The sequence below is a fragment of the Triturus cristatus genome, chromosome 8 (assembly GCF_964204655.1).
Source record: "Triturus cristatus chromosome 8, aTriCri1.1, whole genome shotgun sequence".
In the NCBI taxonomy this organism is placed as follows: Eukaryota; Metazoa; Chordata; class Amphibia; order Caudata; family Salamandridae; genus Triturus; species Triturus cristatus.
The window spans coordinates 750,911,968-750,932,993 of NC_140591.1; the positions used below are offsets into that span (position 1 = coordinate 750,911,968).

At 43.6% G+C, this 21,026-nt stretch overlaps 1 protein-coding gene across 1 annotated transcript in view; it reads left to right on the top strand.

The window, feature by feature from the left end:
* The window catches only part of COL4A2 (collagen type IV alpha 2 chain), a 633,759-nt gene that overhangs the window by 171,266 nt on the left and 441,467 nt on the right, over window positions 1–21,026 (top strand). The window contains exon 4 of the mRNA XM_085622168.1: window positions 8,622–8,702. Within this exon, the coding sequence (XP_085478294.1) occupies window positions 8,622–8,702 (81 nt within the window). The remainder of the gene's footprint in view (window positions 1–8,621; window positions 8,703–21,026) is intronic.

The window sequence follows — 21,026 nt, forward strand, 5'->3', positions numbered from 1 at the left end:
GGGACACAAGTAGAAGGAATGCTACCAAATGTATGAAATTGTACAAAAATTTGCTAGAAGAAACTGAAATGACCCAGCATAGAAAACCATGGACATCACCGTATTCTTAATATCTGCCAATGCCTTATTTCGATTGTTAATAGCTGATCGTTTACCCAATCTATTGGTTGAGATTGACCTTTCCCGCACCACAGAATGACTTTTCGTTGAGGACAAAGCAGGATCTGTGGGCTTGCAAAGTCATTAGCCACCGGGGAAGTGTTTGCCTCATGTGACAATCCGCTGGAATGTGCACTTAAACCCAGGATTAGACAGGAGCTCGTTGGACAGGGCAGCAGATGTGGCGGTCTTTACACCGTCCATTGTGTATGAAGCAAATGGTGGCAAAGAGCAATTGGTACATCCGGCCAAGATCAAGGTGATCTAGGTTGGCTACGCTGCACCTGTTCAGCCTTTAGAGACAGGACTAAGAGGGGATCTGCGCATGTGACAAAAGTCATCGGGCTCCTTAAGATGGCTGACCACACACATATTCGCTGGGTATGTAGGTGGACCACTGAGCAGAGCTCGAGGGGCTGCATGGAAAGCTTTGCAGGGATCATTGCCACATCTTTCGGTGCTATTGTCCCTGTCAGTTTGAAAAAGAAGGTTCCCGACCTGCATCATCTGCACACTTTACTTGGCATTTCCTCGCCTATTCGATCCTCTTATTTTACAACTTTCTGAGCATTTCTTTCTTTTTTTCCTCTTTCTGTTCAAACCTTAGCTTTCTTAACTCACCTTCATCCCTTCTCTTTCTCAAAACGGTGCAAGAGTTAATGTGACTATTTTTCTTCTAAGGCCATGATTATAACTACAGGGCTAACTCCATTTTAGGTGCAAACTGTCATTTCACGTGAAACAGGATTTCAAGTTCCAAGTTACATGGCGTATGCGCACGTGCTAATTGCACGTGTGCTATTTGCCCATGTACAATTTACCTACCATGGGCTGTATTGAAGTGAGTGCCCCGGGGGCGCAACAAGTGTTTGCTCGTTCTTTGCGCACCCCCAGGACACTTTGGTATTACAAAAGGAGCCGCTGATGCTTTTAATGTCCCTTCTGTAATATCGATAGTGCTGGCCCACATAAAGCGCCAGCGCTATCTGCAGGGGGCGTTCCCTCATTAGGGAATCCCTTTGCTTCTGCGCCTGCGCCATATAACAGAGGCGGGCGCAGAGGCAAAGAAGCCATCATGAAGCGCACTCACCATGCGCTACCTTCTTGGTGGCACACAGTGAGTGCGCCCCCTGATGGAAGCCCTCTGGTGGGGGTAAAGGGGGTATCATGGACCCCCTAGACATCCCCTTGCAGGTGAGTGCAGTCACTGACTGCACCCGCCTGCCAGGGGATCTCTAATCCCCTTCAAAAGTGCAGGCGGGTGCCCCCTGCACAGTGAAAACATGGAGCGGCTGTAAAGCAGCGGCCCCGGTTTTCACCTGAATGCGCTGCCCCCAGTGCAGCATGAGTTCGCGGCTGCCCTGGGCGCAGCGCATTCACATTAATAGAGGGCATTTTCACTGTTTGTGCACAGCGCTCCTTTTTAAAGGTGCGCCCGGCGCAAACAATGAAAATGCGATTTTACCATAATACGGCCCCACATGCTTTTTGTCCACACTACTTTGGCAAGTTAAATCTGGCGAAAATCTTACTGGTAAATTGTGATTTGTGCACATTGAAATTTTGCTTGCACTGGGTGCACAAATGGGACGTTCATGCTATTTGTCAAGAAGATCCTCTCATGGTCTTACTTGCCATAAACGCGTAGGCAAATGCAGTAAGATACATAAATTGCACATGGGTAATGGTGAATGCCCTTTTAATGTATGCAGTGTTAGACTGGTGGTTTGCTCGGCCTTCGGGCAATTTGGCACTGCTAGACAGGCCAGCTTGAAAGGACCTCCCTTAGGTAGTTTTGTCTTTTTTGGGGGGGTGGGGGGTTCCTGTGTGCTGTGAGGGGACCAAGAAAAACAGCCCACCCTTTAGTGCTATCAAGCTGAACAATTTGGCAGTGCCAGACTTCCAGACTGCCCTATATGCCGGTCTAACCTGAATATATTTACACATTTCCCTCTCTTGGTATCCTGTTTCTGAAGAATAAAGCATTTTTCACTCAACATCGAATTTGTCCTGTAGTTGTGATTGGTTGTATAGGTTTTATGTTGGTTTGTTGTTTGTTAGTATTTTTTGTATGCTAATGCATCATGGGTAGTTTATTGCTGCCACTGCAGTAAGGACACTGACAGTGTGCTTTTGAATTGCTTGGCATTGTCGTTCCATAGGGTTTTATTCAGTGTGACACACAGAAAAAAATGCCATACCTTTTTGGGCAGAAGTATGATCCCAGGATGCAGAGTCTCGAGATGAGATTTGGAAGGGGGAGCTCAGGAGTGACAATAAGACGCTAAGTGGTTTCACAAAGCAGCCTCCTATCAGAAGTGGTGACAAGGGTCTAGGACTGGCCCATGGGCCATGATACTAGTAAGGATGGGCGAAACTCGAAGATCGTGTCGGATCTATATCGTAAGACCGGGTAGGGACTTATCATTCTGTGAATGCAGAGGTTTACCACCACGATAATCCAATCCAAAACAAAAAAAAACAGCTTATAATGCCTTTTATTGAACCCACCAACAATTGTATGCTCTGATGGTGCAATTCAAAATCTACCCAAAACATTTGTGGGTTCCAAAGTTTTTGTAGCCATTCTGTTGTCTTTATATGCAATGGGCCTCATTTCTGAGTTTTTGGCGTAGGGCAGTGCCGCAGGCCTTCCTGCTGCGCTGTCCTATGGCAAAAGAAAAGGCAGGAATGTGCCGGATCTATCAGATATGGCGCATTCCTGTCCTTTTGCCCTGCTCTGGTGCACAATAGACTGCCGTGCGCCAATGCAGAAACCTTTGCACCATGGTGCAAGAGTGCCTGCTTTGAGGGGATGATTGTTTTTTGTGTAGGAAGAGAAACCTTCCTGCACAAAAACAATCAAAAGAGGCTTTTTCCTCTTTCTATGTGTGCTGCAGAATATTTCTCCTCATTGTGCTTCCCTTACGCCTCCCATGGGGAGGCATACATTTTTGGCACTGCCTCAGAGTTACGATTTGTCATACGCCCCCAGCAAAACCCATTGTATGCCTCTTTAATGCAGAAACTGCGTTAAAGGATCAATATTTACAAGGGAGCATTACGACAAAAAAAGTGGCTTAGTTTTGCCTGGTAAATATGAAGCAGGCTCCTGCTCCACTGGACCGTCACAAAAAGTGACGCACCGACAGCACAAAGGGCTTATAAATAAGCCCCAATATTCGGCCAGTCGAATGCAAACTGCAGAAACCGGTTATTTTTTGGCAGGGATGTGCACAGACTGCCTAGGTTTGGCAGTCATAGTCTGCACCCAAGCCCCATGTTTCAATCACTCTGGAGATGCTGTTATGGTTTTCACACCACACAGCGGCCATTGATGCTCTGTGAATTTTAAGACTTGTTTAAAAAGCACATACGCTCCTAACTCCCCTTGAACGAGCACTTCTGGTGAAAAATAAATAAAACTTGTTAAATATGTCTGCAAGTTGAATCACTTAACAATCATCAGCCAGTGTCCTCGTTTGTTAGGATGGGGGTCTCTAGTTTGCAGTGGCTTGCACCCTGTCCAAGTAGACACCCTTATTCTAGTCAGGGTAAGGGATTACACAGCTAAAATAACCCCTCCTCACACTCCTTGTATCATGGTAGCTTGGCACGAGCAGTCAGGCTTATCTCAGAGGCAATGTGTAAAGTATTTGTGGCTACACACATGTAACACAGTGAAAACACTACAAAAGGTCACCACACCAGTTTAGAAAAATAACCAATATTTACCGGAATACAAGACCAAAATGGCAAAACTCCAACACACACAAGTAGAAATATTACTTCTAAAAGGTTCTAACAGTTCAGTCCATGGGAAACTATGGATGCATCACTCTTATCACAAAGTACATGGAATGTGTCAAAATCAAAGACGAAAACAGGCGCAGCCAAGCAATGCGTTAATTCCTTATCCCAGGGGTAGGTCGATTCCATACTGCAGCCCAGGAGAGGTGATGCGTTGGTTCTTTGTCATCAGGGGAGGTGATGCATCGATTCATTACTGTGAGGGGAGGTGATGCGTCGATCTCCAGACACGTGGCCTCACCTCCTTACTGCTGGGCAATGTCGATGAAGACCTTGGCATACAGGGACGATGCATTGAAAATCAAGACATGCTGGGTCCATGCGGTGGAACAGGTGCAGCGTCGATTTCCCAGCCACGAAGCAGGTGATGCATCGATTTCTTCAGCTGCACAGCAGAGCTTGCGTTAGAGTTGGAGCGGGTGCCATGGTTGTCGGTTGCACGGTGCTTGGGACTAGGGCTGCAGTGATCCTTCAGCCGTACGGCAGGTGCTGGGCCGATTCCTCGGCCACACCACAGTGATGCATTGGTTTTTCAACAGCACAGTGATGCTGCATCAAGAAAAATAGGCACTGAGATGCATGGATTTTCTTGGTTCTTTTGCAGCAAAGCCACTTCCAAGGTCAGAGACCTGGAATTGGCACCACTTGACAGGTCAGAATTCCCAGCAGAGAAGTTCAGGGGCTGCAGATGAAGTCTTCGATGTCATGAGGCTTTTTAACAGGAGGCAAGCACATACAATCCCTTGGAGAACCTTGGCAAGCAAGATGTAGAAAGCAAAGTCCAGTGTTTTCACTGACCAAGACAGAAGCAGCAAGCAGCAGACCAACACAGCAAAGCACACAGCAAAGTGGTGGTCTTTCCTGACAGCTCCTCCAGCTCTTCCTTTTGGCAGAATGTCCTCCTAGTCCAAAAGTGTTCTGAAGTTATGGCGTCACAGCTCTAGTACTTCTACCAGTTACTGCCTTTGAAGTAGGCAAACTTCAAAGGAAAATCTTTGTAGTGCACAAGACTCTGCCTTTCCCTGACCTGGTTCCAGAGACACTTTAGTGGGGTGGAGACAGTTTTGTGTGAGAACAGGCACAACCCTATTCAGGTGTCAGTGACAACTCCTCTCATCACTCTAGCTCAGGAAGACCCATCAGCTTGGTAATGGCCCATTAGGATATGCAGGGTGCACCTCAGCTGCCTTTGTGTGACTGTCTAGAGTGAGTGCACAACCAACCCAACTTTCAGTTTCCCTCAGGAGTGGAATCCACAGGCAGAGGCACAGAATGGTTAAGCAAGACAATCACCACTTTCTTAAAGTGGCATTTCCAGACACACAATTTAAAAACCAACTTTACTAAAAGATGTATTTTTAAATTGGGAGCTCAGGGACCCCGAACTCCAACTTTCTATCTCGTCCTAATTGGAAGTTATACTTGTAAGAGGTTACAAGGCAGCTCCAATGAATACCTATGGGAGAGATAGTCCTTGCCATAGTAACAAATGAAATTTGCAATATTTCATTATCAGTACATGTAAAACACACCAGTACATGTCTACCTTTTAAATACACTGCACTCTGCCCATGGGGCTACATTGGGCCTTCCTTAGGGGTACCTTACATGCAGTAAAATGGAAGGTTTGGTCCTGGCAAGTGGGTGCACTTGCCAGGTCGACATGGCAGTTCAAAACTGCACACACACACGCTGCAATGGCAGGTCTGAGACTTGGTTGCAGGGCTGCTCCCATGGGTGACACAATCAGTGCTGCAGACCCACGAGTAGCATCTGATGGCACACACAGTGCACTTTACTAGGGACTTACCAGTAAATCATAGCTGCCAATAATGGATAAATCAATCACCAATGCAATTTAGACAGAGAGTATATGCACTTTAGCATTGGTTGGCAGTGGTTAAGTGCCCAGACTCCTGAAGCCAACAAAAACGGGTCAGAAAAAATAGGAGAAAAAAGGCAAAATGTTTGGGGATAACCCTGCAAAAAGTGCCAGGTCCAACATCGTTTAATTGGAAGGCTGACTAGAAGAAGACCACTGACTTCAGGTATGTATCATGTGGGTAAATGAGCTATGAAGAAGATGGTATGAAAGCTTAAATCTGTTCTGTGAAATAACATTTGCCTACAAAATGGCCTCTCCTGTACAGTATTAATCTCCTACTTTCCTGATAGTCACCTTGTACATTATTAGGTAAGGTGTCAGCCAGGACCTTTTGATTTCATATAAGAGTTATATTTAAAAGCAATTTACTTGTAGGGGCTTTCAGACAGCCTTCTTCATCCATTGGTTCTTTTGTTGTGTCATTCACTTTTTTCCTCCACCCACAACAGCATACAGAATGGGAGAATGGGTTAGTGGCTCGGCCCACTACAGCTATTGGCTGCTTACACTGTGAGCGACAGGATTCTTCCCTTTCACAAGGAGCACTTAGACATAGTATTTACTTTAACTACCGGGGACTTCTATGTGCTTTTTGAGAAAAAATATATTTTTGCTTTTAGCCATCTTTTTCAGATTGAAGAGGGCCAGGCAGGTTCCTCTATTATAAAGTTCTGCAACAAACATGACAAAACAAAACAAGTATTGGTGAAGCCAAAAGCCTGGCACCCACCAGACGATGATTGGCTTTGCCAAAGTTTGTTCTTTTTGGCCTTCATTGTGTGCTGTCTTGTATGGTATATTTTCTTCTCTCTTCAATAGGTTCTATTTCAATCCTCTCATGAAGAGGATTTTACTATAAGCTCTGTCGAAATAAAAATTAACTACACCTGAATTTGGTTATACTTCCGACGAGGCTTTTGTGTTCACGCATTGTCTATAGCATTCTATGGCATGATTTGCAATTTGCATAATCTTTATGCTAAGATACCAGTTTTCAATCAAGGTCACTCATGTTATTGACTTCAGGCAAATATAAAGCTATGCAGACCTACCTAAATCCCCCCCTTAACTTACAGTTGCTCACATCATTGAGCTATATGACCACTAACATTAACCACAAACAATAGACACTCCTGTCAGGGCACTGTACACTCATCTAACAATGATTTACGGACATTTAAAAAAAATAACACCAGAATATTTTGTTTATTACAAAAGTCACACCATGAGGCATCCACACCCTTTTGTATGTCCAGCAACACTCTCATTCCATGGACTCTAGGAAAGTGATTTCCAAGCCACAGAACTTACAGTAAAATCTCATGTTCTTATTTATCACTGTACCAACCTTCAGCTACCTTTTTCTACATGTTAGGAAGCATTGCACTGTACATGCGAAAAACATATACCCAGCTCCACTCTATACCCAGCTCCACTCTTACATCTGTCATCAGCAGCTGTGACGTCACCACACATTAATTATCACAAGTTTGAAGACTATGAGAAAAGTATCTCTTACCCAATTATTCATGCAACTCCTGAAGCGTCTTCCTACTCAACATTTCTGATCATATGCCAGAGGCCAAGGGCAGCCAACGGGGAATAGGCATACTGCCCAATTATCAGACCCTAGGGCCGCCTTACGCCACAAAATGTTCTTTCCTACAAAATTATCCTAGTCTGTCCACCTCCTGTGTTACAGAGTGAGATAATGATGTCTTAAAGACCACCACTAAAGTACCAGGCTCTCATTACTCATGTGATGCAGGCAGTCTTTTGGATAAAAGACACTCAATTTATTTTGAGCTGTGACATTATATGTGGAAATTCTTCAATCGTGGGGAAATTTTATAAGATCGTGACATGGTTCGCTTTTCCTGTAACAACTCCCATCACATTTGGAATTGAGTGTTGCAAATCAGAATGCGTGCAGGTGTTCACTTAAATTTGCAAAAAGAGCTTCACTATGCGGCCCGTTACCTGCCCCTGCTCCTGTATTTATGTGATAGATAAATACACCACACTCGCAAATGTTGACTACTCGTACATGCAATTTACGAAAGTAAAAATCAAGCAGTCCTCGTTCTGTGACCTAGAATGTGAAGTATGCTCTCACAAATTGGCTTGTTTGTGCACCAAACTAGGAGGAAACGAAGTGTTCAAACTTGTTTTGCAAATCTCGGCCATAATGTCTGCTTGTCCTTTTTGACAACATTTTGGTAAAAAGAAAAATCCATAGAGTTGTTCATGGGATTAGCCAAGGAAGTGGTTCATAGTCTCTTTTTTTTACCTAAACCATGGTCTCATGACAAGTCAGCAGATCACACAACCTACAAATAACGATAAACATCGGTAATTATTGTCCAGAACAGTAAGTAAAAGACATGATCATCCCTGTAACCTCAGACAAATACACAGAGTCAAGTCAATGTCACACTGTTCCTATGTCTTTTCATCAGATGTGTTTTTCTGTTGGAGCTTAGTTTTAAAAAAAAATGTCTTAACACTGAAAGCTACAATTCACTTGTATTGTTGTGTTTCAATTACATGTTCTACAATGCTGTCTAGAAAAGACTCCTTCTTTGAACATACCATGTTTGCCATGAATCTGCTAAAGAATGTGTATTTCTTCTTCTCAACTAACAATGTCTTTTGGCTCATTCTCTTTTCCATCTGTCTGGAACGCCTTCTCATTGAATAAGAAACGACAAATTTAACAAAGCTGAGACCGACATCATCTAATGCTGTGGTTGTCTCTTTCCCTTAGGGTGGGAAATCCTACACTGGACCGTGCAATGGCAGAGACTGTAGCAAGGGCTGTCAGTGCCTTCCGGAGAAAGGCAGTCGGGTGAGTACCTAAGTACTTCTTATTCCAGCGCTTCCTGATTACTGACTATGGAATGTAACAGACTTTTAGGTGAAGGGAATTTAATGTCTAATGTCAATTCTCTGCCTTTGTCTAAAAAATATCTTAAATCTGTTTTTTGAAAATGGCACTATTTATCCATGCTTGTGTCATTTTCCCCAATCTCCCTGCTGTATGAAAGCTTCTCATTATTTGTCAAGCTATATGAAAAATCTTATCAAATTTTAGGAGTTTGAGAAATATGTTGTTGTGATCTAAAAACTGCTGTGACAAAGAGATGGAAGTCTTTTTTGATACTATAGTCTGCATGGACATATCCAGATCATTAATAACAGTAATAGTTGAGAATCTCAGACCTCAAAAGTTATTTTGTTGAATTGATTGATGTCTTTCCCCAGAAATAATGTAAGATAGTCATTTTATTCTGGCCTTAATATATTTGGGGTTTTGTTGACTTGAGGAGCATGAGACATTCCGGCAGAAATTTGAGCCAACATCACAACTGTTGAAATATTACTAAATTGGGACAAAGAAGATCTCTGAACCCTGTTTATTTAAAAAGTAGTCTTGTTTCCAGCTCTATGTGTGCTAAACTATCATATTTGCTTATGCCTTCTTTGTTGGAATGTGATCAATTTTTCCATTATCCCAATGCGAATATCTAGGGGAACTATGCTCCTGAGTCTGGCATTTCATCAATTCTTGGATCCTATATCACACTATGTTCATATGCCAAGTAGATTACATCACCTGACCATGTGCAAATTCTCTTGGTTGTTTAAGTAAGCCTTGTCTACCTGGCTCTGAGATATTGCTTACAGCTTTGGGGTCCAAGGTTTCAGTGAGCCCCATTTACAGCCAATAATGGACAGATGTCAGTAGTAGAGAGCTCTCTCACTGTCTCAACATCAGTGACCTGCCATAGCACCCATTCATCTATTCACTAGCTCTCTAAGAGGAAGGCTCAAATGAAGTGCCATGATACAAATAAAAAGAAGGAGCATACAGTACTGCTTGACATGCTCTCTACCTGTTAGTTATGTGTCAGTGAAATAGGAGAAAAACTATTATTTCATACACAGAGTGAATACAGGATCAGCCACCAATAATTACCATTGGTCTGTCACTATCTCGCAGTGAATAATTTCTAGACAGAAACCAAACTCTTAAAGTTCATAACAAAATTCAAAATGCATCTTGTCCCTGACAAATGGTGTTGACACACTAGTGGAATTCCTGCAATATGGAAAAGTAATTTAAATCCTACAAAGCACCACTTTACGAACTTTTAAGCTCTTTTAAAAAACATTGGTGTGGGTCAGTTTGCACAAAGATAGGTTCAAGACCTTCTGGACCGCAAATTCCCTGCTCATGTTTGAGACCTGAAGCAGATATTGGTCCACACCTGTGTACAAACACGTGTATCTGGGCCCCAGCAAGGAGTGTGGCACTGTTTGGTTTGAGCTCTACTTAAAACATTCATACATGTGTTTTTTAGGGAGATTCATACACAACCTGTAATTCTTTGTAACTCAGAGCATCTTTATGGTTTAATGAGATATGGCTGTGGGGTTTCCACCAATACACAACCCTGAATGTGCTTAATAAATGCATTATATCTTATGGCATTTGTAATAAGACAGACAGGATAACCATCATGTTTGTGACGGAATACCTGGCCACCTAACTATAAGCCAGGCCCATAGTTCATATGGGTGCACAAAGATAGCAAAGGAGTACATGTGTTCAAAAAAGATAAGGCCTTTAAAAAAATAAAAAATAAAAAAGCTCTCACACAGAGATGAATAAACACCCCAGCAGCCAGGGACATATCAAAATAAATATGGCGTAAAATAAAGAAAATCAGATTTTAACAGTAATACTTTTTTATGATTATATAAGTAAACAGGTTGTGTATTTGTACCTATTGAAGGTTTCTACAGGTTTACCTGCATTTTTTGCGACATTTTTTTTATGCATGTATTTCAATCAGAAGACAAAAGTAATGAAAGTTAGTATATGAGCGTGCGACCCATCAGATGTATTCCATCTTATGCTGACATTATCTGAGTCTTGGGCAATCCAAAAATCGCTTAGGCTCAAAATTTTAAATCTAAAATCGTAAGCGCAGCTATCAATAGTGCAGCAGGTGCAGTGGCACCAGAGCACAAGAGTGTGGGGAGTTCACCTCATTTATGACTGTATTTTACTATCCAACTATTCAGCGCCTGGATACCGTTATGAGTGATGAGCAGCGCTCTACAAATCCAGTTTACATTACATTATATTACTTTACAACAAGGCGGTTAGGGGCTCATTTGTTTTCTTCCATTGGAACTCCTTGTCACACTTTCTAAGCAGCTACCTAAATTGTTGCACTTAAAGTAGGTAGATGTAAACCTCTCAATTTTCTTCCAATAAACATACACATGACTTCCAAGCAATTTAGTAGAAGACAAAACTTGCAGTATTGCTTCTTCAAGCTGTTTAACCTCACCTGCCTTCTGGTAACCACTCCAAGTTCTGTGTTTTAGCTGAAAAACTGTTTTCCTATCCCTGTGTGGTTGGAGGTATGTCAGAATATCGATGAAAAAAATGACGACTGACAAAAATATCCTGTTAATCACAACAATATTGCTCCAGTGGGTGTGTATTTCCTATTACTAACTCCAACTGGCGATATTTTCTAAACAAAATGTATAGCGCTATATTTTTCATCAGACATATTTAGAACGCAATATTTCTATCAGCAACAGTGTTCTAGTACCATATCATGAGGTCAGGGGTCGCCCGCTCGTCTACTTATGTTCTGCCTCCAATTGGGGACTCTTCTTTTCCTGTGGTCCCCCTTAAAATCTCTGGTAGCCTCTCTTTAAAACTACTTTAGAGCCAAGGCTTGGTTGTTCTCATTTTTGAGGCAGTGTAGTTGCATCTGTGCACAGCTTTCTTTTGCAAACACCTCATTTCAAGGTCTATACCACACCAGACAGACTGAAAGATGTATGAAAGTTGGATATCTTCAGCATTGGCTGATCCTCAGAAGATCCGACCACCCCTCTTGGTGGGATTGCATTCAGTCAACGACAGCCAGCCCACGTGCCTCTCATTCAGAAAATGTTTTCAACAAAGGACTTATATTCTTTAATGCAATAATCATTTTTTTATATTGCACCTATACCTTTTGAAACAGTGTAACTAAGAGATGCAACAATTATTCAATTTATGGTACTGGCGGTATGACAAAGGTGCCATTCCAGCACAGTTAGTGAGCCGGTTAACAGCATGCTTAAACTCTTTCTCCATCTCCTCTGGTTACCTTTTACATCTTATCTCGCTTCACATGCTCCTCTTTCCTAATTTGGTTCTTTTTTTATATATCTTATATGGTCTCAGGACATTTACTATTCTCTGATTTTTATTCTATGATTGATGTTCCTTATTTCTTTGTTCTCTACCTTCTTATTACTTTTCTTTCTCCTCTCTCTTTAGTTCTCTTTCTTTTCTTCTTTTCCGTTATGGTTTGATCACTTTATGAGATTATTTTTTTTATTGCTCCTTATTAATTGGTTTCTATAATTTGTAAGTACGATTTTGATTCCCTATTTGAATGTATTCCTTTTGTATTTCTTATGTTTTATTTCTTCTGAAAACTTAATAAAAATTTCTTAAACAAAAAAAAACAAAAAACCTCTTTCTCCATGTAACACCTTATTTTTCCATGTTATTTGGGGCCTCATGTAGGTAGCGAAATTCCGGTCGGTAACGGCCGATTTTCGGTAAATATGCCGTTACCGACCGGTATTCAGACAAGTGAGATGTAGGAGTCCAAAAACCACTTTTCGGTAAATATGAGGCGGTAAATACCGATTCATAGTTACCGATTTCTAAAATACCGATTCATATTTACCGAATACATTATTAACGAATCGGTAAATATGAAGTGGTAAATATGAAGTGGTAAAAATTTAAAATGACATGTAGGAGCAGTCGGTAATTAAGAAATCCAGGAAAATCGGTAAATAAGAGTCGGTAATTAACACGGATGGAAAGCAGGTGGTAACCATCAACAATGCACATAAGCAATCCCAAAATGCAACAGCGTGGACAACATGGCCGCCATGTACGTCATTGCAAGGCGCCTACGTCTACAGGCAGCAGGACTGAGGGTGTGGCGACGGGAGGAACAAATCTACAGACAGCGCATCACACTATTCCAGCTGACTGATGCAGAGATACATGAGAGGTACAGGCTACACCCCGAAACCATCATGGACCTGATAAGGGACCTGCACCCACTCCTGGACCAGCCAACAAGAAGGGCGCACGCCATACCACCACATGTGCAGGTGCTCTGCAGCCTACATCTACTGGCATCCGGCAGTTATCAGGTGGTGACAGCTGCGGTGGGTGGTGTATCCCAGAGTTGCCTGTCCCGTTTCTTCAGGAAGTTCCTGGATGCCATGATGCAGAGAATGCACCACTACATAAGCTTCCCAAACACACAGGCTGCACTGCAGAAAACAAAAACAGACTTTTATCACATGGCACAGTTCCCCCATGTCATCGGCTGTATTGATGGTACACACATCCCAATCTGTCCACCAGCTGATACAGAGCACATCTACAGGAACAGGAAGTCCACCCACTCCATCAATGTGCAGGTGATCTGTGATGCAGGGAACATCATCACAGATATTGTTGCAAAGTTTCCTGGGAGCACCCACGACTCTTACATCTTCCAGAATAGTGGGATCTACACACGACTGAGAGCCGGAGAATTCGGAGAGGGATACCTGCTGGGTAAGTAACAGTGACGCCCCTTGAAACCTGCAAATCAGAGTGTATAGAGGCATGTAACTGATGGTTCCCTTTTACTCATCCAGGCGACAGTGCATATGCATGCCGTTCATTCATCCTCACTCCCTACCTACACCCAGCAACCCAGAGTGAGAGACGATACAACGTGGCCCACAAATCTACACGCAATGTGGTGGAGCGCACGTTTGGACTGCTGAAGAGCAGGTTCCGCTGCCTCCACAAGAGCGGAGGCGCACGCCAGTACAAACCCATCACCTGCTGCAAGATAATTGCCACTTGTGCAATGCTGCACAACCTTGCCACGAAAAAAGGTACAGATGTGGAACTAACATATTTTGAGGACAACGAGGATGAGTCAGGCCAGCCAGAGGGCAGCGCAGCTAGAGTGCCAACTGCAATCGATGGGAGAGAGAGACGGGCAGAGATCACATGCAACTATTTCTGAGTAAGTGAGGGGACACAGCGAGTTGTGAGAAGTCATGACGTAGTTTAATGTGGCACCACGCCATGAACACATGAACAGGCCAATCTGGCAATATGCCATCTATACAATGAGTATGTCCAGGGTTACGTCACCCAATGGCAAGTGGATAAGCAGGGCCACATCAATGTTTGCGCATACGCGCTGCAGTGGTGGATTGCACGGCCTGTGCATCCTCACTAGAGCCAACCCCAAGCCGCCTGCTGCTCCTGCGTGCTTCTGGGACGGGGGGTGTGATGCTGCTGCTGGTGTCGATGCTCTCCGCAGCATCCCCTGCAGCAGTTGTCGACGCCTGACTAGTCAATAGCACCCCTAGTGCACTTGTCACCTGCACCATCCCCCGAGACAGGTCGCTGCAGCACTGTGTTAGGCCCTCCTGCATCGTCACAGAGCGCCGGCAAAGTAGGGAAGTCGCAGTTGCCAGACGGTTGAGTGCCCTGCTGGTAGTGTCCCTTCTCTGGCGTTCCCGGCGCCGTGCTTCGATGTCAGCATCTAATTTGCTGCACAACTGCTGGATTGACTGGGACATGTCCCGAATGCCCGCAGCCATGCCGCCAATGTTTGTGTCCATGTTGACTAAGCTTGTCCTCATCACCCGCATGTGCCTCTGGACTGACATAACTGCCTTTGATTGCAGGCGCTGTTGCTTCAACATTTGGCCCTCGAGCCCCAAGAAGACACCATGGCCGTCAGTGGGTGCTGGTGGACTCTGGACACGCGACCTGCGGCGCCCTCTTGCTCCCGTCTGTGCTGCCTGTGAGGTGTGGGGCACAGTGGGATGGCTCCCTTCCTGGGGCCCGGTGCGGTCTTCTGGGCCCATGCTGTCGTCTGACGAGGTGTCTAAGGCTCGTAGCCTGGCTGCTGGACGCCTCCTCATTCTCACACCTGCAAGCGGAGATGTGGCCGGTGAATCGAACATGAGTGGCGATGCTGGCTCTGGTGGTGGTGATGCTGGCTCTGTGTGCGGCGAGGCTGGCTGCGTAGGTGGTGCGGCTGCAAGTGGGCCTGCTCCCTGGTCTGAACTCGTGCTGGCTAGAGGTGATTTTTGTGGCCGGTGTGCCGTCTCCCCTGCAGCATGCCCTGTACTGCATGATGTCACATCTGTGGACAGAAAAACAACATTGGCTCAGTGTCCCCGAAGGGCTGCATTGCAAGCGTCACAATAAATCATTTCACATTCCAATCTGTCCTCTGTCTCCTTGTGCCTCGAGTGCGTGACATGCCTTGTTGCCCTGTGACATTTACGTCATGGTTAGTGTTGCCCTGACTACATCTCCCGGAATGCATTGCCTGTCTGCACTGACACGTGTGGACTGCAGTGTGATTCTCGTTTCACAATGGGGGATGTGGGATAGGGGTAGGGGCGGCTACATTGCTGTGCTTTCGTCTTACCTTGCTGTGTTGCGGCTCTGGCAGAGCTGTCGGCGTCCCCAAGACCCACGACGCTCTCTTGCTCGAGTGTGGCCGCCACCAGCTCCTCCAGTTCGGTGAGGGCAGGTGCCCTGTTGGTTCCACCTCCGGTCTGGCTGGCCTCCTTCTGGATGTCGCCCATCTTCCTCTTGGTCACAATCCTCAGGTCATACCAGCGCTTTTTGAGGACCTCAATGTCCCTGTGGGTCACTCCCACAGCATTGACCTGCGCCTGGATGGCCAGCCATATGTTGCGCTTTTCGGCCTCAGGCACTTGCAGGGATTGCCTCCCAAACAGCTTCTGGTGCTGCTTCACCACCTCCTCCACCAGCACCTGGAGTTCCTTGGGGCTGAATTTGAGCTTCCTCCTCCTTTCCCCTCCGTCTTTCTGTATTCTCTGGCTGGACATGCTGTTCGTTTCCCGCTCGCACATGCAACTGCTCCCTGCCTCTCCTCTGCACTCCGAGCCTCTCCAGGGTCGGCTAATTATGTACACCTGCCTGGGTGTGGCCACTTCGGCTAATTGTGTACACCTGCCTGGGTGTGGGCAGTTCCTGGTTGGGTGGGCTGTCGTTGCACAGGATTAGCTGTTTCGTCAAGTCATGTGATGTTATTTACCGAATCCGTACGTACCGATTCGGTATTTTCCGATTCGGTAGATACCACCTCGGTATTTTCCGAATCGGTAGATACCACCTCGGTATTTTCCGAATCGGTAATTATCACCTCGGTATTTACCGAATCGGTGAATTCCGATTCGTATTTACCGAATGTTACCGAATCGGTAACTGTTACCGAATTTTTACCTACATGTAACTTACCGATTCTAATTTACCGATTCGGTACGGCTCGGTATTTAAGAACCGGTAAAATTTATTTACCTACATGAGGCCCTTGGTGTCTTCATTGCACACTACTGGTAAGTGAGTGCTATGAAACAGTTGTCTGAAGTTTCCTTATAGACCAAACTTGCCTTCTTCTCTGGAATATTGTATGTTCGGCTACTGGCTCAGCTGAAAATGTGTGTATTTTACGTGAAAATGCTTTTTCAGCTGCACACATATACTCATCCCAGCTTGAGTGCAAAAACACAAATGGCTATCAGAAAACACACAATGCACATGGACGTTTGATGTGCTTTGCATACATTTTGTGTAACGTTTGTCGGCCAGTGTGAGTGTGTGTTAGAAAGTTTGAAAAATATTGTGGACTAAATTGGACTATTTTGAACAAGGTCAAACGGTGAATCATTGGTTGGATTTGGAATCCATTAACGCAGTGCGTCTGGGAGTGGAGCGTGATTCACGCGCTCCCCACAGCATTGTGCCAGTACATGCAGTTCACTAGTCTTAGTGTATAAGAAAGTGTGATTTAGTATTCCCAGCTAGCTCATCAGCTTCAAGAGTAATGCACTACTCCTGGTTTCCTCTGGGCTTACTCCTGGAATTCATGAGTACTACAAGAGCAAGTCTGCAAAATCTTTGTGAATCAAGCCCTATGAATTTAGATCTGCCCCAGGTACAAACCCAGTGCAAGGGAATATGTTTGCACAAAGTGCACATATTCGTCACATCACTTTGCCTAATAAGGTCTTTAGCGTGCGAGCTTACCTTACTGCACATTGCACATCGCTTATTGTGATTTGAACTAAATCAGAACCTTTTGATAACGAAATAACATTTTTAAGGATCCCAGTTTTATGTTATTTTTTTTTTTTATTTCCATCTGTTTTTAATCCATATTTGTTTATTTCCCAGTATTATCTGTAGTAATCCATGAACATGAAGCTGAAACTAGTGTATTTACATATTTGTTTAATCAATAAATTTAGACTCTTAGTGGAATGCCTGACAGGTTTAAATGATATGAACACCTACAGATGATAAATCAATACACATATATGAAAACATGCACATATTAGTATCAACTTTGTGTATATCTATTGCCGTTTAAGCCTCATTACTAAAAATTTCTTTCTTTTTTAAGTCCTTACCTGTCAATCAGCATAGCTTTTAGTCTGGCATCCATGACTGACAGCATTTAGAATCACTCAAAAAAGTTCTGTTTTTATGTGCATTTAAGAAATAAATACAGACTGGAAAATAAATATTTTTCTGTCAGCATTTATCAGGTAATACAAAAAACAGGCAGCTTTATTTATAAACATAAAATGCTCTTGCACAAACATCATGATGAAGTTGAACTTTCCCATTCTTCTTATTTGATATCACATCAACAAATGTGCAGCGATTTCCAGATGCACAAACAGATAAGAGTGTTTGTTGTCATGAACTTGCACTGGAAACTATCTCAGACTCCCAGATAAAGACATGACAAGTCGTGCAGTCATCTTCGCATCCTGAGATTCTATAAACAGTGTCTGATCACAGCTTTGAATTCTGCTTCTAGTACAAACATAAGCAGTGTGGTCATCATGGCACACACATCAAATCGAATTCCGATGAATGAAAATCACAAATGGCAACACTTTTCATACCAATTTTGGATATTTTCATGCCAAAATACCATTTTGGAGATCAATAGATCAAAAAGGTTTGCCGAAAAGATATAGGCTTTACAGAATGCTCTGGATTCCATTGCTAAACCTTACAACATGCCACCGAGCCCAGAAGCACTCTTTTTGAATATCTGCAAATTATGACCATGTATGTAACCTATGACAGAATTATGTGTATAATAAAAAACATGTCCACAACTCTCACCAGGAGAAAATCAGGATCGCACTCCGCATTTAGAATACAGTCTTTTTAATTTCGATTTAGCCCATGTTCAATAATCACACAGAGACAACCAAAGTTAAATCAACGCGTTTCGGTCTTGCCACAAGACCTTGATCACGACACTGTTTTACCCATTATCACTCGCATATATACCGTCATTCTTGGAGCACATAGCACTTCCTGTCATGTGAGGATGCGAGCATTGTGGGAGATGTAGTTCGCACAAATAAGTCATTTTGAACAAATCAACATTGCATTTTAGCCAACAATTGTATAGCCTGTGGGCTAACATCATCCTTGAATTGCGAAACTTCCCACATCGTTCTGTCAAATTAAATAATTAATAATAAAAATAATAATGGTGCCATAATGCAGAAAATGATCGTATTTAAACGTTTTGGAGACTATTTAAATAAATAAAAAACATGTGTGTGCACCAGGCAAATACAAAAGACAGCACAACATAACAGACCAGCACCTCTGACATACAGTGTTGCCAACTAGAAAAAAAAATCGAACATCGTATGCTCATAATGTCCATCTGTGCTCCTATGCTACCTATTAACCTGTCCTCCCTAGGCGCGAACCAGCGCCCGTTGCACTGCCCGACCAGAGGACATAGATTCACCCTCGAGTTTGCGCTGAGGATGAGGTGGTATTGATTACCTGACATTGTGGGTGACATCACTACCAGTGGAGACCTGTCTGAGTGACTATTCACTCCCACTACTGATTCAGTATATCGCTTTTTGGTTGCTCAACTGTTGCGACGCACGCATACATTTCACTTTGGTCTTTATGAAAGCTGCCACACCTCTACAGAGGGTATGAGGCACGGAGGGTATGACCACCACTTATCTATGATAGGTTAAATTCCCCCGTCATAGTTTCTGTTTTTAGCTCTAACCTGCGGACGCCACAATAAAACTTTTTGTCTTACCCTAGAGTTAGTTTTATCTCACACACGCCTATCTTTCTTCTTCTTCCTCATCACACCCTGCTCATATATCGGCTTTAGGGGACCTCTTCTGACACATTGAAAACATCCCTGAGCTCCTCCCTCTCAGAGAGGGGGGGTTGTAGCCCGCATTGCGACCATGTTCGCATTGTGAGGAAATGTCCCCATGATGAAGCATGCCCCCTACGGGTGGGTGAGGAAAATCGTCCTGTAAAAGGAATACTCCAGCACTCTATTTTTAAACGTTTCTATTTAGACCCAGGGACCTTGTTGTGCTTTGCTACATATTAACCCATCAATACTGCAATGCCTTAAAATAAAATGCCATCTGACTTGCATAGCAAGCCCTTACCAATATAATCCAATACTCTTCCAATGTGTTGCTTAACTATTCCAGAGTTCTGTCAATTAACACATAGGGGTATATTCCAGCGTACCAGCCATAATATGATTTACAATGGTCAGACTTCACGAAGTGATGCTTGGATTTGAAGCACTGTTCAATGTACCCATAGCCATACTCACTGCACCCTGGGTGGTCATTGATTAGGAGTATACTGTGGGCACCATGTTGCTTCTATGAGTCCCAGAGTAGAAGCAGATTACTGATCATCTTGAGGTTAACATTCATAACAGGCTATATCACAGTGCTTAATTTGAGCCGGAGCTTTCCGGTGCTATGCACCGGCACTTAATTGGTTTCCGGTGCTCGGCACCGGCACCTAATTGTCAACACCAGATTTAGGGCAGTCTGCCACAAGGTGGCGCTGCTCATGTAATTTAGAGATGAGCAGTCTAACAGTTGTTTAGGAAAACAATATACATAAGAAAATTACTAATACCCGCCTCCCCAGCCATTCCTTTAGCTTTGGGGACCTGGAATAATCGGAACTGTCGCATTTACAAGGGAGAGAGATGATTAGTAGTTGTTTTGGCAGCAATGACAGGGGTGATGGGTGGTACAAGCTGCAGTGGCCTCCTGGTCAGAGCACTGGCACTTAATATTTTACAAATTAAGCACTGCTATATCATAGATGCTATCATACTGCTAGTTCCAAATATGCAGAATTTTTAATTCACATATTTCCATTCTAATTTCCACATTGCCCCAGGTTTATTGCGGGACAGTTAGTAAACTACACATTACCACACTCCTTTTTATATGTTCTCAGTATTTAAAGCACATATTAGTATGACTAGTATGACTGTAAATGTTAAAGTCTATGTCAATATCAATAAAAACTTTACGTTTCGCAAAGATAAGTCCATAATTAAATCATTTTATATTTCATCTGTTTTATCGAGAACCTGAATCCTTAAACACCAAACAGATTCCCATGTTGCCTTCCTCGGGGGCTCTTTTGGTATAACCTCATATAGCCAGCGGTTGTGTGCAGTTTGAGCCTTTGCTGTTTTCCCTGTCTGCTCTTTGTGCTTGTGCTGCTTTGCATTGCTCTCCCTTCTCTTCCACCAGATTTGGGATTTGGAAACTGTGGAACTTAGACCTTGGGCCATAGGCTTTGGGCTGGATGGGTGAGATTTTAGTATGTGCATAGTTCTTGAATAAGCATTGCTGGGTGAGGGGATTCCCAGGACTCCCATTTGCTGTGTCTGGGTATTGACGGAAAACAGGCCAACTGTTTACAATATACACTGGCATTCAGGGCTGTGCATCCACCCCTTTCAAACATATGCTTTCTTCAACCAGCCTCTTTCATCCATTGGTTCAGACTTTGCCAATCATGACTTGGCTCAGCCCAGTGGAGTATGTATTCCTCACCTAATGCTATTGGCTGTGTTGGGTGCATCCTTCCACCTCCACTCACGTGCTTGCACTACCTGTATGGGTGACTATTTTACAATTATAGCCTACTGTATTTGAAATAGAAACAAAATCA